Here is a 25,586-nt window from a genome sequence, read left to right as displayed (position 1 = left end):
GTTTCAATAATCTCGTTATGGAGAAAAGTGTTGATTTTCCGCATTGAGGGGTGAAGAATGTAGGGTCAGGAGATGGTCATGAGGCTAAAGTGAGGCTGGGACTCACAGTAGAGCCTCTGGGCTCCCCATCGTATCATGTCACCCTTTGTTCTAAAGAGACCGGAGCACAGAGTTCATGGGATCTGGTAGCACACTTGGTTGGGAAGTCGGTTTATGTTCAACACGGGGCAGTGGGCCTCGGAGGTACAAAAAAGGAGAAGATGCGGTTTGTGCCTCACGGAGTCTGCAGTCTGTGGAGGGGGATCGGATTAAAACATGTGAAGTAATTAAGAGACCTTCCATAATAAGTGGTGAGCTGGGTGCCTCTGAATCAAAGCAGAGCGGGTTTTAGGGAAAGAGGGGCCTTGTGGGCCCATCGGTTAGAATAAGAGGGGCCTTGTTCGTGGCCAGGATCAGGGGGAGGAAGCACGGCGTGGCTTGTGGGTGTGGGGCTGCAAGGCGCTGAGGGAGAGGTGGCTGGGCCGACTGGGGCTGAGGGTCATGGGAGGAAGGGGAGTCACCGGGCAGGCAGGTGGCCCAGGTCGTGTTGATCCAGGAGCATGTGTCATCACCACAACCCTCACTGGTTTTAGGGCCAGCACTCCTCCTGGTGAGTAAGTCAGCGTGTGTGTATGTATAGGCCTACTCCATTGTCTTGTGCACAGGCCCCCATGCAGGTCCCTCTCGATGTACCTACAGGTGTGTGCACACCTGGGGAGTCCATTGTGTGTATGTGCAGCCCGGGGGAGTCCTTACTGTCTCATCAGACACCTCCTCTTCCTGAGGAGCCCAGTGTGTGTGTGAGTGTGTGTGTGTGTGTGTGTGCGCGCGTGTGTGCGCACGCACGCATGCACACACAGGTGCGTGTGCATGCACAAGTGTATGTAGGTGTGTATGCAGGTATATGTGCAGGTGTGTATGTGCAAGTGTGTAGGTGTGCACACGCGCAGGTGTGTGTGCATGTGCAAGTGTATGTAGGTGCGTATGCAGATGTGTGCACAGGTGTGTATGTGTAAGTGTGTAGGTGTGCGCACACGCAGGTGTGTGTGCAAGTGTGTCACACAGGTGTGGGTGGGTGCGTGAGCAGGTGTGTGTGCATGAAGGTGTGTACGTGCAAGTGTGTAGGTGTGTGTAGGTGTGTATGCAGGTGTGTGTGTGCAGGCATGTACATGCAGGTATGTGTTTACAGGTATGTATGCACAGGTGTATGCATGCAGGTGTGTGTGCAGGCGTGTATGTAGAGGTGTGCGCAGGTTTGTACACACAGGTATATGTGCGCATAGGTGTGTGCAAGTGTGTGTAGGTTTGTGTGCATGCAGGTGTGTGTGTGCAGGGGTGCGCATGCAGTGGTGTGTGTGTGCAAGTGTGTATGTGCAGGTGTGTGAACACGTGTGTGTGTGTGTGTGTGTGTGTGTGCAGGTGTGTGTGTGTAGCCCAGGGGAGTCCTTACTGTCTCATCAGACACCTCTTTCTGAGGAGTCCTCTGTGTGTGTGTGTGTGTGTGTGTGTGCGTGCACGTGCAGGTGTGTATGTACAGATGTGTATGTGCAAGTATGTGTGGAAGTGTGTATGCACAGGTGTATGTGTGCAGGTGTGTGCACGCACAGGTATGTTGTGTACAGGTGTGTGCGCAGGTGTGTATGTGTGCATAGGTGTGTTTGTGTGCAGGTGTGCGTGCACAGGTGTGTGTGCAGGTGTGCGTGCACAGGTGTGTGTGTGTGTGCAGGCATGTGCGTGCAGGTATGTGTTTACAGGTGTGTATGCGCAGGTGTGTGCCTGCAGATGTGTGTGCAGGCGTGTATGTAGAGGTGTGTGCAGGTTTGTACACACAGGTGTATGTGCGCACAGGTGTGTGTGCAAGTGTGTAGGTGTGTGTGCATGCAGGAGTGTGCGTACAGGAGTGCGCATGCAGTGGTGTGTGTGTGCAAGTGTGTATGTGTAGGTGTGTGAACACGTGTGTGTGTGTGTGTGTGTGTGTGCGCGCACGTGCAAGTGTGTGCATGCAGCCCAGGGGAGTCCTTACTGTCTCATCAGACACCTCTTCCTGAGGAGTCCTGTGTGTGTGTGTGTGTGTGTGTGTGTGTGTGTGTATGCATGCACGCGCACACGTGCAGGTGTGTATGTACAAACGTGTATGTGCAAGTATGTGTGCAAGTGTGTATGCACAGGTGTGTGTGTGCAGGTGTGCATGTGCAGGTGTGTGTGCACGCACAGGTGTGTTGTGTGCAGGTGTGTGTAGGTGTGTGTGCAGGTGTGTATGTGTGCATAGGTGTGTTTGTGTGCAGGTGTGTGTGTGCAGGTGTGTGCATGCAGCCTGGGGGAATTCTTACTGTCTCATCAGACGCCTCCTCTCCCTGAGGAGTCCTCTGTGTGTGTGTGTGTGTGTGCGTGAGTGTGTGCACATGCAGGGGTGTGAGTGCAGGCGTGTATGTGCAGGCGCATGCGTGCAGGTGTGTGTGTGCAGCCCAGGGGAGTCCTTACTGTCTCATCAGATGCCTCTCTCTGAGGAGTCCTGTGTGTGTGTGCGTGTGCATGTGCCGGTCTGTGCATGCGGGTGCGTACGTGCAGGTGCATGCGTGCGTGCAGGTATGTGCGTGCAGGTGCGTGCGTGCAGGTGTGTGCGTGCAGGTGTATATGTGCAGCCCAGGGGAGTCCTTACTGTCTCATCAGATTTCTCCTCTCCCGGGCCACGTGGAGCTACTTCCCTTGCCCATCGTCACCACAGGGCCAGGACTCCAGCTTGGATTCTCTTCTCAGAGCACAGGGCCGGGCGGGGGATAGGCCATCAGGGAAACCGGCGTTCGCGGCCCCGCGGTAGCCGGGAGGCTCCCGCACACCCACCGCTGACAGCATCCTCAGCGGTGTGCAGGCACGTTCGCAGGCAAAGCATGTTCTGCGAGGTCACAAGAAGAAAGATGGTCCTGACCGTGCGGCCTGGGCTGCCAGCCCCACGTGGGGGACGAAGGAGCAGGACAGTGAGCTGGGTGGGGCCCCGGGGGCACCGTCATCGCAGGCAGCATCAGCCTGAGCTTTGTTTTCCTACCTCGGTACCTAGTGACGTCATCTCACGGCCGGTTTCCAACTGTCATTCAACTCAGCCTTGTGCCTGCTGCTGCCCCTTGAAATGAAGCACCTCATTGGCCGTTTATGTGTGTTCCTGTCATCCGTTCAGACTCTCCGGGATCCGAGGGTGCGGGGCCAAGGCCCTGTGGTTCTGACCGTTCCTCCAAGCACGCCTGTATTCCACTTGCTGGACGCACAGGGAGCCAGATGTGGGAAGGGATCTCACTTTGAGGAGAAGGGATCTCGTTTGTGGAAACCTCAATGCCTTCACCTCTGTCCTGAGGATCTGTGGGGGGCGTTCAGGGGTAGGGGTGAGAAGTGAGGGGAGTAGAGCGTGGCCAGCCAGCAGCAGCCAGAGTGCGCACGTGTCCCTGGGGTCACCACCCGAGTGCGTTTCCAGGGTCTCAGCCCAGTGCCCTGGGGCATGTTCTGGCAGCCAAGGCTTCTGCCGGTGTTTCCGAGCCGGGAGCGCCTGTGCATAAGGGGAAGCTCCTTCTAGCTGTTTCCTTCAGGACTGTTCTGATTGCCTGTCCCCAGGTGGACCCTGTTCTCTCCTCTCTCTGCGAGAAAAGCAACCCAGCACCTCTTGGCTTCTTCTCTGGGGATGTCGTGTCTGCTGGATTACATTTGCACGTTCTGTTCCACCTTCTGGAATTCCAGTGTTACGACTCTGGGTTTTTCACAAGTAGGAGACTTCTTATGGTCCCGCTGTTGACTCTGATGCCTTTGTGGGTGACCCGTGCAGGCAGTTACCGTCTGTGCATGTGGATGACACCGAGCATGGCCTCATTCATCTCTGTTGTGTGACACTGAGAGGAACAGCACCCCAAATGGAACAGCTGAGGCCGTGTTGTCTGAGGCGGTCACCAGAGCAGCGTTTGTCGGGACTTGTCTCGACCCTGCCTTTCGGACACTGGCTCCCCGGTGCCCTTTGCAGGTTGGGGGGTGTTGGAGGATGCGGCACAGCCTGGGCACAGAATGTGTCCCCTCTTGGGGCACAGGCAGTGGAGCGGGCAGGAAAGGAAGATGGGAGGTCCTCCCGTTTCAAGGACAGTCGATTATCTGTTTTGTAAAATGACACAGAAAACCACCCTGAGAAGCCACTGACCAAGAACAGGTCACGGCTCTCCCTGGAGAGACGGGTGAAGGCAGGTGTGCTCGTGTGGGTCCAGGGAGGAGCTCAGATAAGTTCCCACACGGAGCCGCCCCAGAAGTGCGTCCGTGAGGCTGGGATTAGGCTGTTAGTAATCTGGGGCCTCAGGCTGGAAAGTCGTGCGAGTTTTAAGGGGCTTGATTCACACAGTAGCTTCTGCCTGCTGGATGGGCCTCCTTTACTGACGTACATGTTAACGGTGTTAAATGTCGGACTTTCTGACACTTTCCTATGTATTCGCTCGTTTGTGCCATTAATACATCCGTCACACCTGCTGTGTCCGCATGTGGGTGTCCTGGTGCAGGGACCGAGTACCCCCTCAGTGAGACCCTGGGACCCACAGAGGAGCCTGCATCTCAGTCCAGCTCGTGGTGCCGGAGAGGCAAGAGGAGCTAAGGTGTGAAGGCCTTGCCTGGCCGCACTCATTGGCCCGCCCTGAGAGGTCAGCGGGAGCCACTCTGGGAGCCGCCAGGCTGGCAGCAGGGGCAGCGGGGGCAGGCCACGGGCTCAGTGGTCAGGAGGGCTTGTGGGGGCCAGCCCCAGGAGGCAGAGCACGAGTGGTCGGTGACGCGAGACCTGGTCCTGGGCGGAGCCTGGCCTGGAGACATGGCTTCCGTGCTCAGGGTGGCCTCATCAAGGCTGGTCTCTCCCTTTCGTGGATACTCGTTGGCTGCGTGCCCTGTGCTGGGTCCGGGAGGGCCGGGTCGGGGAGGAGCGGCCTGGCCCCGGGAGGAGCGGCTGGGGAGGAGCGGCTGCCTGGGGGCCCTGAGGAGCAGAGGCAGTGGAGCTGTGCCTCCAGGCCCCGCTCACGTTGCTGGCGCACACGGCACGGGACAGGGCTTTGTGCGGCTGAGGTCCTTTCTCCAGAGCCTGACCTCCAATGAGCACGCCTTCCTGGCATCGCTGCCCCCTGTTCTTGTGACCAGGAGCCCGTTCTCGAGTCTGCACGCACCCCCGTGGCCTTTCCCCAGGGTGGTGTAAAGTCCCAGCAGACTGTCGAGATGCAGACCCTCCCGGGGCTCTGGGCTCCAGCCCGCAGCTCCGGGTGGGCAGGCAGGGAGTGATGATGAAGACACGGAGGTTCCAGGTGGACTGCTTCCCCAGTTGGCATCCTACCTCTGGTGGGCCTGTGACATGGGGTCTGATGTCCGGGGGGATTTCTAAGTGGGGTGGGGTCACGAGGTGGAAGGGTGCACACACCGATTGGAAAATGTACCCTCATTTTAAAGCACAGCGCGAACAGCCCCTGTGCGCTCGGGGACTTGGAGGACTTGTCTGTCCTTCACAGAAGGGCCCCCGGCCCTGGGGACCACTCGCCTGCTCGAGAAGCAGGATGGAGGGACAGAACAGCACCCTGGGAGTTCACAAGAGGTCCAGAATGACCGGGTGAGGTGTGGGGAGCAGGCCTGGCCTTGGTAAAGAGGCAGCCACCGGCAGAAACCGGCATCTACAGAAGTCCAGCTCCTGTCCCCGCCCAGAGAAGGTGGTGGGGGGTGGCTGGGTGCCAGCCTCCCCCTGGGGATTGGGCGGTCAGCCTCAGGGGCGGCCGCACTTGCGTGGGAAACCCCGGGGTACTTGCAGGGCAAGCCACACCTTCCCAACCCAGGCCGGCTTCTTTGTCTCCACCTGAGACCTCGGGGGGTCCTCGGCCCCTCTGCTGGCTCCTCCTGTCCCCAGGGATTCTGTCCCCAGGGAATCCCGCTTTAGCTACCGTCCCCACCTGCTCACCAGCCCTGGACACATCTCCTCTCGTGTGGCTCTGGGCTGCGGTGAGCGCTCACCTCCCCAGCGCAGATGCTCCGTTCGGGCTCTGTTGTGAGGTGCCCACGGTGGAATCCCCCACTTTTCCTTCCAGTGGCTTCTCTGTCTTGCATGCTCCCGGGTCACCTGCTGGTGTCGACAACCCCTCCCCCCCACTACCGTCACGTATCCCAAGCCTGCAGGCCCCACCTGCACCCCATCAGCCCTTGGAGCCACAGGAACCCTGGATGCTTCCAGAATCATCTCTGTGTGTGTCCTCTCCCTACAAGGACACCGGGGACGTTGGATTAGGAAGCACCCTGCTGAGCTCAGCTTTGCATGGTGGTCGGCGGTGACCTCTGTCCATGCAAGGTCACATTCTGCTTCTCTGGCTGTAGGCATGTGTGGAGTTGGGGTGACACCGTTTGATGCCCGGTTTGTCTCGGGGCCCGTGTGCCGCCTGCACGCAGCCCCGGGAGGGCAGGGCTCCGTCTGCCCCTGGCTGCCCCGGCCAGTCTTCCCGCGCGTTTGCCAAGGGGGCGAGCAGTCAGCCGGCTTGAAACCCCTGCTGCATGGCAGTTTTTCCAGGACGGTGTGACGGAATATTCCACGAAGTGCCGCTAAGAGGGTTTCACAGGCAAGGCACGAGTTACGGCACCGCGTGCTGGGATTCAGGGCGTGTAACGGGAACTCTGAGCTCCACGGTGACCGTGGAGCCGGCCGTCCTGCAGGCCCAGGGCACGCTGTCTTGGAGCACGCGTGCCCCTTTCGGGGGTCCCTGCGGGGCGCCCGTCGGTCTCACTTTACCTTCGCGTGTGGCCCACTCCCGTATCTGCCATTGGCACATCACTCATTGTAGAGATGAGTGCATTTAAGAAACGTGTGCTTCCTTTGTCCTGAAATGTGATCTTCAGCATCTGCCTCCCTCCGTGTCCTGTCTCTCCTCTCCTTCTCGTCCGCCCTCCCCTCCCACCCTCCCTATTACATTTTTTATTGAAGGCTGAGATGAGCCGTCACCGCATCATGGGCCCATTACGCGTCTAACAATTCCATTTGCACTGTATTGTTTGTCTCGTCGCTGGGAAATTCGGGTGATTCATCATGCCTGAAGACGCACCTGATCCCGGCTGCCCTGAGAGCCTGGCCACTGTGTGACGGGAATACCGCAGGCGCCACGGCGGGGGCACGGGGGGACGTGCAGCTTCTCAAGTGTTGATGAGTTCCATTTTGTAACGCTGCCCCCCGCTCTCCTCAACAGCCCCCTGAGCCCAGAAAAGGGGAAGGAGCTGATGGAGGGCGTGGCGCAACTCCTGGAGGTGCCGATGAGTGTCTTCGCAGACGTCGTGTGAGTGTCGGGTGCGGGGCCCTGGGGTTTTATTCTCTGCTCACATCGGGTTCCGTTTCATAAATTGGCTTGCAAGGGAAAGAACTGTGTGCCTGGGGTTCTTGTTAATTATATCAGAGAGAAACAGTTCAGGAAAGAAATGGAAAGGAAATTCCGGGTGGGTTTGGTAAGTTATTTAAGCGCAGAAGGAACTGGAGTGTAATTGTACAAATTATAATCTCCTGGAAGGGCAGGGCCCCCTGGGGCCGTGGTTCTTAGCCCTGCTGCACCTAGAGTTGCCTGGGAGGCTCTAGAACGTTCTGGGGCCTGTGCCCCACCCCACTGCAGATGAGTCGAAGCCCAGGGGATGGCACGTGTCCGTGAGAAGTCAGCACTTACTGAGTGCCTCCAGACCTGCCGGGTACTCGCTGCACCGAGGGGAAGAGCTGGGCCACCCCAGCACCGCCAGCCTCTCTGGTCATCAGTGGCCCAGCTGGGGCCTGGGGTGCTGACACGTGGCAAGTCCACAGTGTGGGGCAGGACTGCACACAATGGGGCCGGGTACCTGGCAGTGTAACAAATGGAGTAAGTGAGAGCAGGCGTGGGCAGACCAGCATGTCCCAGCTGCGGGGTCTGGACTGGAGGTCAGTTCAGAAGGCAGCGTCGGGACGCAGCAGTGCGTGTGCCGTGAGCCCCTCGGCCCAGAGATAAAGGGCTCAGCCGAGACACCTGTTGATGCGAAAAGCTGGCCCTGGGCCTTCGGTCCTGGAAATACGGTTCCTTTGACCGTCTGTGAGTCTCCCACTCTGTGGGGCTTTCCAAGATCCATACCTGCTGCTGGTATTCGTTCCAAAGTTTGTCACCCTTCGTTGTGAGTAGGGAGGAGCCAGCAGTTGGGAGAGAGGGGCCAAGGCCAAGTCCTGGCCTGAACAGTAAGCCGAGATTCACTTCGCTGGGCTCCTTGCCACCGATGACAGTCCGCCCGTTCTCTCCAGCTAGCGAGGGCTCTTGTACCACCTGCGCACCGGCGAACGTGACCGTCCACAAGATGCAACGTTTCAACAAGGACCTACGAGCGCCAGGCCACGGGTGGAGCAGAGAGCATGACATTTCAGCAGAAACAAATGCAGGACAGAGCTGGGAAGGGCCGGGCTGCCCTGGTTCACGTGGAAAGGAAGGGACTGAGGCTGCGAGGTCCGGAGAGGAGGCGCCCCGCCGGGACGGAGGAGCTGCCTACGAGCAGGGGGGCTGCGTCCCGTGCCAACAGCCAGGCCAGCTCGGGGGGCCCGCAGGCCCTCGTGAGGAGCTCAGCTTTGCTTCTGTGTGCTGGGAAGCCACCGGACAGCTTTTGTCAGGAGAGTGTGTCTCTGGCTGCGTCCACAGTGAATGACAAGGGACACGAATGGAGGCCCAAATGACTTGGGGCCACTGAGGTTTCTGGGTGAGAGGTGGTGATGCCCACCCCATCCCAGCTGGGGTTTGGGCCTCGGAGAGGAAATGATGAATGTGGGCCGTAGCTTTGAGACTGGGAGTCACCATGTCTGCTAAAACCACACGCCGGCCCTCCGGGGGCAGCTCCCATCCCCGCCCGGCACCTCGCAGGCCCTTTAGGATTGTCCTTTGCCAAAGCACATTCCGTTCCACGCAGGATCCTTTGGCAGCTCTGTGCGGGCGTCCGGGCACTGCCCATCTGTATGCGGCCCTGCAGAAGGGGCGAGGCTGTCCAACTCGGGAGCTCAGTGTGAGCACAGCCCAGGGAGGCGGGCGCTGGCCCTTTGCCCCCTGCATGGTCTCCACAGGCTGCCGTTAAACAGGATTGCACACACAGAGAGCCGGTACTGACCGGGTGGTGCTGGCTGGTCCCTTCGAGGAAGCAGAGGGAGATTTCCTGAGCACGCCTACCCCGTCCCTGCCCGCACCCCACACGTGGCTGGTCATTTTCGGTCTTCGCCACCAGACCCCAAGGTCAGGGGTCACAGCAGTCCCTGGCACATGTTCACGTGAGGCACCCAGCACAGTGACTGCACGGCGTGGACATGCATCCCATGACAGGGGCAGCTGGGTGGCTCAGTCGGTTGAGCGTCTGACTCTTGATACCGGCTCAGGTCATGGTCTCACGGTTCGTGGGTTCAAGCCCTGCACTGGGCTCTGCGCTGAGAGCGCAGAGGCTGCCGGGGATTCTTTCTCTCCTCTCTGCCCCTCCCCTGCGTGTGCACACTCTCTATCTCTCTCTCTCAAATACATAAATTTTATTTAAAAAATAAAAAATTGAAAAAAGAAATGAAAAAAATAAAAATACATACATTTAAATGCCCCCATACCAGAATGAGGGATGGCACGGTGTGGGCCCGGCACCCACACTGCCCTCAGCAGCAGCGGGTCGTTCCTCACATTCCTCATCCCTCCGTCCACAGGAAGGGACAGAGTCTGGCCTGTGCTTCCTTAGGCCTTGGAACTTCACCTGCTGGTGCGAGGGCTCACGTGCCGCTGAGGGAGTAAATGAACCGGTGCCTCTGTCGTTACCGTTGAGAATGTCCCGGGAGCAGTCAGGGCAGGAAATAATAAGAAGGATTTGTATCTCCAGGAGGAGCTCGCAGCCGGGGTGGGCTGCACAATTGGAGAATGTTATCATGGCTCAGGCCCATTATTGAGAAAATTAGACAAAAAACGTAATCACACGGAGAGACTTCAGAGTAAAACTTCGTCTGGCCCACTGGGGACCGAATGGATTGAATTTTCATTATTTCCTCTTGCCTTCATGGTGATTGTGTACCAGATAGAGGGCAGAGGTCCCTTCACTGGGGGGGGGCTTTGTGTTTCCTGGAGACTTGCCCACCCCCCCCCCCCCGGCTTCTGGGTGAGAAGTCCAGGGTGTGTTTGCATCGTGACCCAGGCACAGCGCTGCTGATGTGGTGGGGGTGGGGAGGGGGGCATCCTCAGGACAGATGGGAGCACGGCGGGCTGGGAGCCCCAAGGTGGGTCAGGTGGGTGTGGTCCCGAGCCCACCGCCGAGGAGGGGCACCAAGCCTGGGCCAGGCCGGAAGCCCACCGTGGCGGCCTGCTTCATCGCCCGGCCCCAGGGGCAGATCCCAGGGGACGAGCCCACCGAGCAGAACACGCAGGACTGAGTCTTTCACACGAGGCAGCTGCTGATGACATCTCGATGACGTCCATAGGCAGCTACGGTTTGAAGTCCCCTCCTGGGGAGAACGTGACACGGGTTTTTCCAAGGTCCAGAAGCATGTTTAGCCCCGGGTAGAGTCTGGATGCATGTGCCCTGTTTCTACATTGCCCACCTGCCACCTAGATTTCTCCACATTCTCAGCAAGGTGGTCGGCTTCTAAGAGACTCTGAGAGCAGCTGCAGCAGGGCCAGGGCCAGGGCTAGGCCAGGCAGACTTGGGGACTGGAGGGGCCTCTGGGGGAAGGGGTGTCAGGACCAGAGGGACGTCTGCTGGGGGTGTGTGTCCGGTGGGGGGTGTCTCGTGGGGGGGATGTCCTGTGGAGGGCATGTCAGTACTGGAGGGGCATCTGCTGGGGGGGGGGTGTCCGGTGGGGGGATGTCCGGGGGGGGGTGTCTGGAGGGGGTTTCCTGTGGGGGGCATGTCAGGACTGGAGGGGCATCTGCTATCGGGGGGTGTGCGTGGAGGGGGGGCATCTGGTGGGAGGACATCTGATGGGGAGTGTCCTGTGCAGACATCTACTGGAAGCTGGCTGCAGTCCCTCTGTCCCAGGCCTGTACCTTGGGTCTGCTCCTGACTTCAGGTCTCAGACCTTCCCACACAAAAGCCCTTTCGTGTTGGAGGAGGCTGGGGGCACGGAGGCGTTTCCAGGGAGCACCTTCTGGCCAAGCTGGTGGCCAGATCAAATCTTTTGTAAATGTCTTCTGCTACAGTCTCTTCCTTGCTGGGAAAACTGGGGGGTGGGCTTCCTGTGTCCTATGAGCCACATCTGACACCAACACCACCTTCCCTTTACGCCCTTGGGAATCCGGTCCGTGGCCGTCAAGTGGGTCCTTCCCTATGGCTGGAGATGCCCAGTCTTCCCTGCTCTTTATAGAGCTCATGTTTCAAATCTCAAGCTGGGCCTCCTGGTGCCAGAGCCTTCTCTGCAGCCCCCCATCTGGCTGGCTCACGTCTGTGCCACACCTCTGGATCTTTACTTACTGTGTGTGTGCTGTGAACTTCGCTCCTCCCGAGGGGTGCATACCTGACCCAGCACAGTGGAGGCCTTGGAAGGGGGCTGCTGTGTGGCCACGGCTGTTCCCTGTTCCGGGAGAGGAAGAGGGGCTGCCACGCAAGCTGGCGCTTTCAGAGACTGTCTACGTTTTTATGGAAGTACCAGTTATACTTAATATGTTTTCTTAATGGTTATGTAGCTGTCAAATAAATTCCATTATTTCTTATTACATCATTAGAGACCATTAAAACGGCATTAGCATGCTGATGTAATTATGCCAGCAGACACACGCCGGCCACAGTCATGATTTTATAATCTAATCACGGCTGTCCACCGTGGTGCTGATTGATGCACGGGCTGCCTCCTCCAGCACCGTCAGGTGGGCGGTGCCGTGGGACCCGCCATACAAAGGAGACTCCGTAGTCAGTGGGGGCTGCTGTCGGCGCTCGTCCTGAGCCTTTGGATCAGCCCCGAGAAGGCTCGGATCAGCCCAGGGCACTGCGGGAGGCCAGCCTAATTCTGTGATCAATCTTCCTGTGTTCTCCTGATGCAAGAAGCAGTTTAGTTTCCCATCTGTGTGATTTACTGAATTGATGAAAATACAGTGCTCTTGTTTTCGAGACAGTTCCTGGAGGTGCAGCGGTGGGAACTCAGCACACTGACACTTTTCATTAGGATCTCCTTGTACAGGGCCGGGGGGATGGCCAGCGGGTCGATCCTGTGAGTCCCAGTGATGCTGAGGCCTACTTCATCCCTCCTTCCCATGCCTCGCACCCCCACCCGCTCCCACACCTCCCTCCACGGGTGCGAGAATCCGTGGAAGGTCCGTTTCCTGGGGCAGAATTGTGTTTATTTGGCTCCTGTCTTGTCTCTCTGATCTATGAAGACATTGAAGAGGAAGTTGGAGAAAGGGTCAGAGTGGCCTTCAGCTCACTGGGTTGGCCCCTTTGGCCTGTAGCCCAAGTGATGACAAAGCCATGGATAATTTGGGGATGTGCTGGGGCACTGCAAATTAACAGCGATAAAGATTATGTTTGGGGTCAACAACATCACTCACAGCCGAGAGCCTCCAGCAATAAAACGCGGAACCGTACGGAGCCTCCCGTACATGGTGGCCACACCTCTACTTACTGTGTCCGCTGCCCACACGCTCTAGTGGTCACAGGTGGATGCTGTCACCTTCCTCCACCTGAGTCCAGGATTTCCTCACTGAGGCCACCTTAAAGGGGCAGAGAAGGAAGGGCCTAGTGTTCAGGGTCCTGTCTAACTGGGACAGGGGCACTGGCCGTGCTCTGTGTGCACCTTGCAGATGGCCGAGGTCTGACCGAGGGGCCAGAGACAGCTACACTGTGGGTTCAAGGGTGTGTCACACTATGACGAGACTGCCCCAGCCCTATCTTCAGACCGAGGATGAGGCCGTGGGGAGGGAGGAGTGGGTCCGCTTGAGGGAAGGGTGGCCCTTTCTCGTTGTAAGTAAATCCCTCTGCTTTCGGTGATGATGTTTGTATTTAAAGTATTGGTTGAGCCCTTTCCTGTTGAGAAATGACATCTCAGCTCAGGAACAGATTAAGTTATGTAGCCTTTCTAAACCTCAGGTTCCCTACCTGTAAAATGTGGATGGTCAGCACACGGTGTGGGCTGTGACGTGGGCTCTGCTCTCAGGAGGCCCCCCTTGGTTCAATGCTCTTCTGTTGCCGTCCCTAAAGTCGTCATACGTTATGCTTCAACAGGGGCCCCGCATCTCCCTTCTGCGCTGGGCCCCCAGAAATTGCATAACCGGTTCTAAGGCTAATGGGATCTCTGCAGAGATCCTATGAGACGTCCCGGAGCCAAGAGCTCATTAGGCGCTGCCTGCTGTGTACGCATTCGGCTTGGCTAGCCTGTACCGTTCCGCTAGTATTTTTGTTGCTGTTACGGAGCTACTCTAACGGCTAACTGTGAATAGGTCCGATTGCCAAGAGTAACCCTTTCCCCAGGCTTGCACGAACCCCCAGAGTGTGACGTGCTGGGTGGGTGGCATAGTTGTGTGTTGGACTAGACGTCCCAGGATTGAGGGCTCAGAGAGACACTGTGCTTCCTCCTCCTAATCCCTTGATCTAGGAGAGGAGGGTCTTCATTTCTCCCAGGAGGCTGCTGTCCTTCAAGGCAGGGACTGGGCCTCGCACTCAGCGACGCATCTTCAGAGCCTAGGATGGTGTCGGGCACGTACCAGCTGCTGAATATCTGCTCAGTGACTGACTGACTGACTGACTGAAAACGGATCAGTCAATCTGGCCTAGGTTTGTATCCGCCTTTCCGCTGCCTTAAGGTGTTGGGCAAGCCTCTTAAGCTCGCCTCGCCTGTTTGCTCAGCTGTAGGGTGGGCATCATGGCGCCTGCACTAGGGCTGTGGAGGGTTAAGTGCTAAGTGTGTGCAGACACTCAGCACTCAGTAGAGGGTGGCGCTCCATATATCGTAGACTATGAAAATGAAATGTTGTTTCAACCAAGAAATACGTGAACACGTGAAAAAAGTTACACTGAAGTAAAACGAAACACCGTGGTAAAATATCAGTTTTATTTATTGCCTGTGCTGCCAATGCCAGAATTCTCTGCTCAGCTTCTTCTCATTTTTCTCAGGAGAACAAAGCAGAGCTCATTTTCACTCACCCGCCTCTCTCTCCAGAGTCAGAGACGCTACGAGTACGCTAGCATCCTCACGACTACGGAGTGGGCAAGTCAGGACGCTTTCCTCAGGCCCCGTCCCGACGGGAAGGCTTTAACGTCTGCCAGGAGTCCTGCCCCTCTCACCCGTGGGAACTGACACCACAAGGAGGGACAGGAGAAGCATACAAAGTGGCCCCAGCCGGGAACACAGAGACTCGTTCCTGCATGGAAACCGGCCCCGGGTGTTGTGTCACGTCGTGGGTTACAAACCGGAATACGTGTGCAGGCCGGGCATCCAGCAGCCTGGGTGTCCAGAGAAACAGAAACAAACCAAGAAACAGAACAGTGAGCCTCGCTGCCAGGGGACACCCCTGCCGAGGGGCCCGGCAGGCTGGGAACCCCCGTTTCCCAGGAGGGAGGCTCCTGCCCGGCTTTGGGGCAGCCCTCGACAGCCAGTGGCTTCAAGTAAAAGCCTTCGTGGGTGCCCGGGGGGCTCAGCCGGTTAGGTGTCTGACTTCGGCTCAGGTCATGATCTCGTAGTTCCTGGATTGGAGCCCCGCCTCGGGCTTTGTGCTGACAGTGCGTAGCCTGCTTGGGATTCTCTGTCTCCCTCTTTCTCTGCTCCTCCCCCACGAGAAAACTTGAGTCCAAGTTTTCAGGTGCTGCTTTTGTTTCTAAATGTTTGACACTGATAATTCAGTTATTTATTTGATTGTGAAATTCATTAATCCTCACGCACTGTGGGAGTCCAGCTGCCTTGGAAGCTATGTCCCCGGGGCCCGTGGCCCTGCAGACGTGTTGGATGCGTGCTCTCCGGTCAGATGGGCACCCGGCCGTGCGGGCACCACTGTGGGTGTATCGCAGGTTTCTTGGGACCAAACACGTCACCTCTCAGTTGTGGCCAGAAAACAATACATTGTTCTAGCAAGGAAAAATCAAGCAAATGCTTTAAAAGTCCAAAGGCAAAACATAAGTATGGATTAATCTGTTTTCTTCCAAATACTCCATGGGAAGAAAAGAGTGCCAGGTAAGGCATTCCCTAGTGACAGAAGGAATTCCCAAACTGTACGTAATCACACAGTAATTGCAAATGGGAGACAACCTGTAGTAAAGCAATTGCCCAACCCTTTAAGAAGATAAAGCATCATCAGTATTATGTTTCGATGAAGGCTTGTGTTAAGTTATCGTGCGGTAATTTTGTAAGTCTGTGTTTCGTGAAACAAATAAGAATTGATTCTCTCAGTCCTTCCTCTTTTGTGAACCCTCAATTTAGATATTTTGGAAAGCTACTGCCTGATGTTTGGGAGGCAGGAACATACAATTGTGCAGAAAGTACGGTAATGGAAAGTATGCTTTAGGAATATATGTGTGCATTATTTTGCTATTTCATGGAATTCTAGAATTTTGTAATTTGACATGGATGGAATGAGGCCAGCAAAGATGATTCTGTAACAGCCAGACATGAACTCGTTTTTTTGTTGGTTTTCTGTTCATGGCTTGGATTAGTCCCCTACCAAACTGTGGAGTTAGGGACAGCTGACGAAAAAGACGAGGATGAACCTGGTGACCCCCAGAAGCAACTCAGGGTCAGCACCAGTGTGAGGGAAAGAAAGTGTGAGCAACGTGGCTCTGGGCCCTGTAGCCAGGAAAGGACGCTGGTGAAGGCCACCCATCCGTCCGTCGTCTGTCATGCATTCTCCAGCCTCCACCAGCCCTCCCGCTGCCCTCCCTCCCTCTATCCATCTATCCATGTTACAGGTTTTACCCCAAATCCAGGATCAAATAGACAAAGCATAGGCCAGTGCATTAGCCAAGGCAGAATATGCTGGTAAGAAACATTTTAATTAGATATTGTGATCTTCTTTTTATCCCCCAAAAGTCAAGGGGATCTAGTTCCTGAGGTTTATCTCTAAGTACAGAATTAAGGGCCATTTAGCCCTTAGCGTTAATAAGGAAAACTGTAGTCAAGTTTGTTGTCTCTGGTTAGACCTGATACAAATAATCCCGTGTCACGGGTAGCCTGTTATTATAGAGGAGAAACAACACCCAAATTAAGTAAACAAAGCGGAACCCTCGACTGACAGGAATTTTTGTGTTCCACATTTTGGACACAGTGTTAACTAACGAGAAAAATGAGGTCTCACCGGGAATCACCTGCCTTCCCCATTCTCACCTGAATGGGTCTGGGCTCAGGCTGAGTCCGGTGTGTCATAACTCATAAGATTTGACTGTTGTGCGGTGAAAATTAACACGTAGAAGCCTCACCTGGTGACTCATGGTTATTAAGAAGATTCATATGTCAGTATCTCGATAGTATAAAGACAGAGCATTAGATTCTTGTTAAGTGTCTTCAGTGATAAAAATAGGGGGAAAAGGGACTTCTAAAGAGTCCTCATTTAAAGAAAAGACCATGTAACTCTCACCCCTACCACTCGGGTTAATGGGGGTTTTGTTTGTTTCATCAGCCTGAAATGATAGGATGGGGAATTCTGGAAAAACAGCAATATGTCAGTATTAAAGTGCTAGAAGCTACTTCCGTTGCTTGTTAGCATGTTCTGTGACCGTGTAAACGAAAGTGAGTAATTATCAATATTCTGATCGATATATAGTTCTAAATGTTGTATAATCATACGTTGTAGATATATGAGCGTGTCACACATTGACCAGGTTATAGCCACTAGGAAGCATCGAGTGGAAACACTGAATTTAGAGCTCAAGACCACTTGTGTCTACGACGGAGACCATCAGCTAGAACAGCAGGGCTGACGCACCCTTCACCTGCGTGCACGCACACCGTTTGCTTAAGTTGGTTGAAGGGAGTTCTGACTCAGCGAGTGCTGCCAGATCTCGGGGAGGCATCTTTTCCTATTCTTTCCAGCCTGACTCCTAACAATAACGTGCGGTTTTGTTCTCCTGATACGGTCTCCAGGAGGGGCCGCTGGAGCCTTGCACCAGACGCACATGCCCCCCGGGGTTCTCTGGGCTGAGACCGTGAAGACTCTCTCTCCCTCGAGTTGGAAGGGTTTGTGTCTGGCAGGCGGGCTCCACCTGTCGGCATTTCTTCCACCATAAAGAGCTGTCCCCTCTCGCAGTAAGTGAATCTGACCCTCGGGAAGTCCGTGGTCCTGGAGGAAAATGGACTCGTGTGACGCGTGCTGTCAGCAGAGCACCTCATGGTAGGTCGGGTGTGCCATGTGTGACCAGTCTGCCCGTAGTGACTCTGTGGACGTGAGCTAGAGCCGTGGGGTCGGCAGAGAAGTGGCTGATCTTGCCCCTCGTCTCCACCATGTCGTTCCAGACAGGGGATGACTGCCTGGGTCGGGGGCGGCATGGCGTGCAGAAGCACCGTGAGCCCACGAAGGCCTGCGAGCGTGGACCTCACGGAAGAGGCTGGAGGACCAGCAGACCACTCTTGATGGGTGGGGGCGGAGGACGATGGGGTCAGTTAAGGGGGAGGTCCTGTGCCACCCGGCCAGCCAGACACCCTCCCCAGATGCACATCGTTGTCCCTTGCAGGTGAAAGGGAGTCGTGTGCTGATGTCACATAGCAAGGAAGGACAGGTACACAGCTGGGTCATAAGCCCCTTAAACTCTACGGTGTTAAATTGTAAAATGTGATAAAAACAATAAGGTCATTGATGTGTGTGAACGTGCTTAACACACACTAGGAAGCACCGGAGATCCTATTTGTGGTTCAATATTTGCAAACGTACCCGAAACCCCAAAATCAATATAGCGCTGTGTGGTCGCTCGAAGACTTGTTGCAGAGGGGTGAAAGTTTTGAGTTTCTCACCAGTACATTCCCAGCTGGGGTTGAACAAGGAGACACCTGCATTCTTACTTCGGCTCATATCGCAAACACGTGTCCTTTTCACTGTCCAGCGCTACATTTTCTACATCTTTGTGCTTTTTGTTGGTGATTTCACTGTTTGGAACAGCCCCCAAGTGTAGTGCATCGTGTTCTTATGTGCAAGAAGGCTGGGCTGTGCCTTAGAGAAAATGCTGTATCAGAAAAGCTCAGTTCAGGCATGAATTACAGCGTGGTAGGCGGTGAATTCAATGTTAAAGAAGCAATAAGTCTATCAATGAGGTGTCTTTAAACGGAAGCACACGTGAAACAAGGTGTCGTGTACACTGACTGGCTGGGAAAATGGGACCAGAGTCTGGGCAGAGCCCAGCCCTCTGCTTCCCCAGGAGCCCTGGTTCGGCGTTCCTTAAATCCGCACTTGTGTTGACCGTATAAGACATAACTCCGCAGATAGCAGGAATGTACCGTAGTGTGTTTCCAACGATTACTGGTTGAATCTGAATGAGAGTCTGAAAGTCAAAGAACGGAATTAGTTTCTCTGTTTTGTAGTAAAACATAGGTCTTCCCTTATAACTTCATGTTCGTCTTTCTTTGCGTCTGTTTCAATGATTTCTTCCTGATCTAAACACCAATGTTTTTGTATCAATAGAGTTGGAATATTTTGTTCTGTGTGAGAAACTCTCACTATTTATTAATAAGTGACTTTCTAAAAAAAAAAAAAGGCTTGTTTTGCAAGGCTCTAGGCATCGGTTTTATTTTTTATTTTCTGATTAAACACAGAAATTCCCCCTCCTGTGCCAGCATTATGCACATGGGGCTATTTTCCCCAAGTATTTGAAGAAGCAGAACTGAAGAAGGCAGTAAGGACAGCCCAGGCCACGTGGTCCTAGAAGACAGTGGTAGCTCCTGGCACCCCATAACCTGCTCACACCCTACTTATCCTGAACTGTTTGGGCGCAGGGAGATCCTGCCGATCGAGTGTGGATGTTGGAAATCCTGCTGCTGGCCAAGTTCCCCGCTGCAACCCGGGGCCAGCCTTACAGGCAGTTTCTGAGGACGGCTGTGTCGGCCTTCGGGGTGAACCTTTACTGCTCCAGGCCTGGGAGAAAGACTGCCCCCGAGTTAGGACTGAGGAGCTGATACGTGAGATTGGGAGAATGCCTCAGGACGGTCTTGCTGGCCTCAATCTCCAGCCGTCCACATGGGAACAAAAGCCCCGGCTGGTGACCACAGCCCCTTCCTGAGGGCCCCTGGAGCCCTGGCAGACCATAGGGCAGGGTCTAGGCACACCCTCCCAGTGGGGCGCCTCCCGCACATACTGCTTCCCGAGACTGGAGGAGACCCAGCAGGGCGGGGCGGGCGGCGGGGAGCTCTCTGGCCATTTCCTGATGCCGCATGGAGTGTATCCCTCTAGCTAATATTTTAAATTCTTTCCCAACACAGCAATCCCTCTTTTTCTTGTCAGCCTCTGCTTCCCCTGGGCCTTCAGATTGCATGCCCCTGGGGTCTGGAAGGGAGAAAGCCCTCAGGGCTCTCGGATGCAGCCGTTTGTGTCCACCCGCTGTTTGCAAACAGCCCTGGGCTCAGAAGCACCAGTTTATTGCAAGTCAAGGCAACAGATGAATATTACATCCCAGGGATCTCGAAGTAGAAGAGGGGAAGGAAATGAATCACAGGTTGACCCCTGAGAGAATCAGCGTTTTGTGGTGATCCCTGTGCTTCTGCCGTGGTGGGTTCGGTCGCCGCTTCGGGCGTTGTTGCAAAGAGTCGTCAGATAAGTCCTCGTTTGGTTTGGGGATCTGACGCTCTCTGATGGGGGGTTCACGGCAAAACCCAGGCCCTGCGTCCAGCTCTCGTGCTCACAGTGCTTCTCACTTCAGAAGCCCCTGGTGGGAAGCTCAGTGAGCGTCCGTGTGCTCCCGGCACGGCTCGGTGCCCCGAACCGGCAGGACGTGGTGGTGCTTGGCCAAGGGGCAGCAGGGTCTCCGAGTGCAGTGGGCATGTGTGCGAAACATCTGGGGACGAGGCTGGTCTCTGCTCAGCCCCTACACGCCTGCCCTCCTTTCCCTTCCTCGTATCCGGGATGCTGTGCAGCACTGGTCGTCGGGCACTGGCTTCCCACGGCAGCTACTCCGGGAAAGCCGGAGCCTCTGGGCCAGAGCCCGCCTCCCCACTTTACAGCTGGGCGAACTGAGGCTGAGGAGGTTGCAGGCCTAGCGGAGGGGATGTTGTAGACTTGTGGGTGAGAATTTGGTGTAGAGACTTCCACGTTGCCACACGTCGGGGCAGGTATTGGGGAAGAGCAGGTCTGAGTCCCTGTCGTGGCACCGTGTTGCACTGCTGACCCTCCCTGAATGTCCTCTGCAAACTCAGGTTTCCTTCCTTCTCGAGAGACTCGAGAGAGAGGATAGGCCTGGTGGCGGGGCCGGGGCTGGGCGGGGCTGGGGCCATCACCAGCTTGGGTTCTGAGAAGCCGACGCTCTGAGTGCTTCCCGAGTTCCAGGCGCATTCCCAGGTGTCAGCTGCGTCCCTTGCCGGCCAAGCTGCCACCCACAGCTCCCTGCCCCTCCTGCCGGCCCCCAGGGAATGGGGGGCAGGTGAATGCACTCTCCTCCACCACGTGGGTGAGCCAGGAGCCGGGAAGGCCCAGGGGGTCTTCAGAGGAAATTCTCTGCACCTGAGGGACGATTTGGGTCTAGGGAATTCTTCCGCCTAGGAATTCTTGGGCGTTTAGATTAGACGGGGAATGCCATAGAAACGACACAGAACCCTCAGGTCCCGGTGTGAAGACCTGTTATTAGTGCCCTTTTGATGGCAGGTGGGGCCTATTCATGTGGATAAGGACCTTCTCTCAATGGAGAAGACAGCTGCACTCGGTCACGACTCGGTCACAGCTGTGACTCTGTCACATCCACCACGTGTGTGAGGCCCTGGCAGGGATGCTCCACATGCCCCCAGAGAGCCAGCCATTTGGGAAGCTACAAATGTCCTACGAGACAGCTAACGTGCTCAGTGCCAGGCGGCTCTGCACCTGCTGGCAGATCTGGGAGAGGGGTCTGCCATGGGTCAGAGTGTGGATGGGGGGGGGGGCGGTCAGGCCAGAAGGGACTCTGAGCAGGGGAAGAGGCTCGAGCTCACCGTGCTGGGGAGACGGCTGTCGCTGGGATCTGGCTGGGCAGCCTCAGATACAGGCCCGGGAGCCTTAGACTGGGCCTTAGACTGGGTGTGTGGAGAGAGCGGGTCTGGAGGGTGGGCGACACGTGCTCCTAAGGACGGCCCCCTGGGGGCACGTCGGGCCAGGACGCAGCCCGTGACTGGGGTCAGGGCTCTAACCACTGGCGGTGGGAACCAAGCAGGAAGGACGGACGTGGTGACGTTTTCAGGGAGTTTCAGCAGAGTTTTGTGACCGTGTAGACATTTCTTGCACGAAGAAATCGAAGAGAAAGTCCACGGGCTGGGCCACGGCTGCTTCACAAAGCTGGGGCTGATTCGAGGGTCTCCTTGGGCTTGAGGGGGTGCCGAGGCTCCTGTGCTGCATTATGGGCCGGACACAGCGGGCTGCCCGCGAGAAGTGAGCCAGGCACTCCTGTGAGGAGCAGGACAGAAGTGGGACCGCGGTGTCCCGAGTGGGGGTCATGTCTGAATCCACAAGAACGCACGAGCTCAGAGCAGACCTGGTCGAGACCACGCGAGACCCAGAAGCAGCCGCTCGCCTCTGGACGGATGAGCACGGAAGGCAGGGGGCCGGAGATGAGACGCCGAGCGGGGGCAGGTTTTCTTACGGCGGTTCGCTGCCAGTTTTGAGGGTGTCCCGATAACCTTCACGTGGCTCTCGTCGAGCATGGCCGCGTTACTCTTTCATTCTGACTCTTCGTAGTTTTCCTCGTGTCCCCGTTTTCAGCACCTTTAAAAATGACTGTTGCGACACTGACAAAGGTGGTGGAGAAGGTAGGACTGGCAGCTTGAGGAAGCATCCGGAGAGATGTGACTTACCAGCTGGAGGGGCTGTCGAAGGCCTGGCACCCGCAGTTTCCGGCGCCCCGGCACTGGGGCGGGACTGGATGTGCAAAGTCCCGCACACACAGTAGAGACCTAGCGATGGCAGACGAGTGGTTTTGCTCTTCGAGGTGTTATTTTGGTCGTTGAATCCGCGCACACGGAGGAGGTTCCGTGGTCCAGCCCCTGCGCCGAGGGAGGACACTGGAACGTGAGAGCCCATCTGTGGACGGTGGCAGGAGCCTCTGGTGATCACCAGGAAGGACAGCTCTCCAGCCGCACCCTGACGCCTCTGGGGCCCTGCGAGCCCCTGCCGGGCACAGCGGCGTCCGTCCTGGGGCGGGGAGGGGAGCACCCACCTCCCTGCAGCCTGCACGGCACCTTCCTCTCTGTGGGACCGGCCCCGCACCTCACACCCTCATTCACCAGACGGATAAGAAATGGGGGGATGCTGTTTTCCGGGAGGGGTCTGGACACCTGAGGCCAGGAGCCTGAGGAGCTAGGACACGGGTTCTGGTGAAAGGGACCCAACCCCTCCCCCCTCCTCCCTCCTCTTTTCCCCCTCCCCTTTTCTAAGGTCCTCCCTTCTTCCCTCTCCCCTTCAGACGAGTAAAATTATTGAAAATGAGATATATTTTTGAAACTGATGTTCAACACAGTATTTAAAAAGCTTTGAAAATTTTAATCATTCCTGTCTGGCAATTCCCTGCTAGTTATTTTTATACTAAATAGTTCTTAATGACTTTGATAAGTTTTTTAAACGGTTCCTGTCAAGAGAAATTTAAAAATACCAGTCTCTTTCCTTTCTGCTTTTGATTCCTACCACTCCTGTGGGAGCCAAATACTAAAATCTGTTTCCATAACAATTTTTCTTCTTCCCTCGCAAGAATATCTGCTTGTTCTTGTTGGTTGGTTGTGGTTGATTTGAATTTTTTATAAGAGCGCTGCCGTGTATGGGTTAGAAAAGCAAAGCCTGTCGACAGAATTCCTGGAATATGGGGACAAAGAGGCACGGCGTCGAGAAACCCGGAGCCTGGCGGAGGTCGCGCGTGGAACAGCAGTGGCTTCGATGCGTGTGTGTCGTCAGCGTGTCCGTGTTTCCCGCGTAGCTGGCGGAGAAGCGACACGCCGTGCAGAGCGGTTCTGAGCTCCTTCTTCCTGGTCTCTTGCAGTGTTGTGGGCCCAGCGGTGACCTTCAGACTGAGCGCCAGTGTCCAGAACCTGACGACGGGAGATGTCGCGCAGGCCGCAGGTAAGGCTGTCTCGACACGACGCACGTGGGCATACGCTCGCCCGGCCCAGGGACGACAGGGTCGGTCGGCACCGCGCCTCATCACCACTGCGAGGCGGGCTGGGCTACAGGTGCAGGATGAGGACCACACCGCTCGGTCTGAGACAAAGAGCCTGGCGCCCAGGGGAGCAAGGGCCTGGTGTCTGCGGCGGCCCCCGCGTGGACAGAGCAAGTGCCATTTTGCTTTGAGGTTTTCCGCGTCATCCCAGGTGAGAAGCACACGCTGGCCGTGCTTCTGTCTGTCCCGGACCAAGACAGTGCAGGATGAAGGGTTCGAGGAGAAACAGAGAACTCTGTTCTAGCTTTGCTTCTCTAGGGCCCTGGGGATTCCTGCTCACCTGCCTTGAGACCTCGCAAGTGATCTCGGCGTGTGGTGGCCGTTTGCCGTGGAACGGGCCTCGGCAGGGCTCCGTCTGGCGGGGTCAGCGGTCGGTCTTCTCTGGTTTGGTGGCTGCCGGATTTTACTTGTAGGTCCTGGTGCCCTTAGTAGTCCTTTTTGCGGAAGTAATGATTTCAGTGGCCAGCAATTTTTGGTGAAGGGAGAGCTCCTTGCCAAGTTGTACTCTGCTTCAGAAACCCAGCCAATTTCGACTGTGTGGAGAGCCCAACGCCCCGGGCTTCGTTTCCGTGTCCTGGGTCACTTTGAGGCCGCTGTGAGGTGTCTCGGCAGGCAGTAAAGTGTCATTCCCAGCGGAGCGGCTTGATGTGGCCCCAGGGAAAGAAGCCGGCAGCTTTCACTCCAAATGCCCTGCCCTCTGAAAGGGAAGGGATCCCGCGTCAGTGGCTGTGGCCCTTGTGGCCGCAGGCCCCTCCTTCCCTCCGGCATCCATCCTCACGTCTCTGCGGCAGAGATGGTCAGACGAAGTTAGGACCCGGTCAGCGACTGTGGTTTTTTATGCAGAATCATTAACGGTTGTCCCACAGGTGGCCGCTCATCCCAGTGCTGGGAAGCAATGCTTTCCCGGTCGGATTTGCTGGGACTTCAGGGCGCAGTAATGAATGGTATAGAATGGAAGGAGGTCTTTTCAGCTTTTACAGTCATGGCAGCCTACTCCCTGGCGGTGGCCTTTCATTTCTTTTATTGCTTTCTGGGGAAACTGGGGTTGCTTATTTAAAATCGAGTTTGCTGGTCATTTTAAATGTGTTCGTGTCCCGTGCTGAAATGCCAGATGCCGGGGGGAATCGCACACCGGGGGTATGTTTGAGAGCCATGGCAGTGACTTTCTGAATACTTGAATCTGCTCACGTATACCAGCGTGCCTGCCGGACTTACGGGACTGCCGGAGCTGGGCAAGCTGAGGGTTTCTTGTCGTGCACGTGCAAGAGGTTCCACGCACGCTTTCAAAGAATTAGTTCTCTTCTGTTGTACATAATTTTATCATGTTACGCACGTACCTGGTGCTATACGGGAAAAAGTTTAAGAAAAACAGCGTGGTGACCATCAGGACTCTGTGGTTTGGCAGTGGATGTACCAAGGGCACGACTGGCACCAAGGTCCAGTCCCCGAGGAGGAGAAGTGAGCTCTCTGAGCACTAGACTCCCTCACGTGTTAACAAGGACAGGAAGTTTTCGCGGTCTCTTGTTTTAGAAGGTGATGGGGAGCCCTTGCTGCAAGCGACTGATCGGCACTGTCGGGCGGACCCGCGTCAGGCGGCTGGCGGCCCTCGGCACCCTGCAGACCAGAGCCTGCCGCGGGGATCGCTGCCTGCAGACACAGTGACTGCTTGCGTGTGCTCCCCTCGGGGGCTCAGTGGCACGACGCTGCGGGCATCTTACGAGGGGGGAAGCACCCCGGTGGTGGGACTGAAAGGGAACTTATTTGGCTAATTTCGCACAAAGTGATACGAAACGTAAGGAACAGGCACGTAGTTCCCACGACAGACGTCCTTGCTGTGCGTCCTGACTGATGAGCGCAGCTGGTTTTCTGAGCCCAGATTCTGCTCCCGGTACGAGGGGACCCTCTCCTGGACTTTCTGCCCCACTTATGAACCCGAATGGGTGGGTGACAGGACGCGGGAGCGCGCGGTGTGAGCGAGCCAGGAGAGGACCCGGGTCCCGCGTGAGGAGGTGCTTCCGCGTTGCGCAGCGTGTGGAAACCGCTGGTGCTGCTGTGTAGCTGGCGCACGGCGGATCCAGGCGCAGAGCTCGCTGACTCGACGGCTGAGCACGCTGCGGTGAGTGGCAGTTAGTTACCGCTGTTCTCTCTGGCCAGGTCATCTGATCAAGCGGAGAAATCCTCTGCTGCCCTTCACATCCCTTATTCTCAAGTAGTGTGTTTCTAGTCGATGTTTGCGTTTCTTGTGTCGGAGAAGACGTGGGTAAGTGACCTTTGCCTCCCGCTCTGTGGCA

The 25,586-nt window shown here is 56.2% G+C and overlaps 1 protein-coding gene across 11 annotated transcripts in view; it reads left to right on the top strand.

Annotated features, from left to right (window-relative positions):
* The window catches only part of PTPRN2 (protein tyrosine phosphatase receptor type N2), an 809,627-nt gene that overhangs the window by 353,783 nt on the left and 430,258 nt on the right, over positions 1-25,586 (top strand). For 10 of the 11 annotated variants that reach the window (XM_042976545.1, XM_042976559.1, XM_042976565.1 and 7 more), the window contains 2 exons: positions 7,254-7,340; positions 23,119-23,198. In XM_042976545.1, the coding sequence (XP_042832479.1) occupies positions 7,254-7,340; positions 23,119-23,198 (167 nt within the window). The remainder of the gene's footprint in view (positions 1-7,253; positions 7,341-23,118; positions 23,199-25,586) is intronic. The other variant, XM_042976537.1, reaches the window with a different exon arrangement.

This window comes from Panthera tigris, chromosome A2, assembly GCF_018350195.1.
Source record: "Panthera tigris isolate Pti1 chromosome A2, P.tigris_Pti1_mat1.1, whole genome shotgun sequence".
NCBI lineage: Eukaryota > Metazoa > Chordata > Mammalia > Carnivora > Felidae > Panthera > Panthera tigris.
Note: the sequence above shows the minus strand (reverse complement) of the source record. Positions and strands in the feature narration are given on the sequence as shown.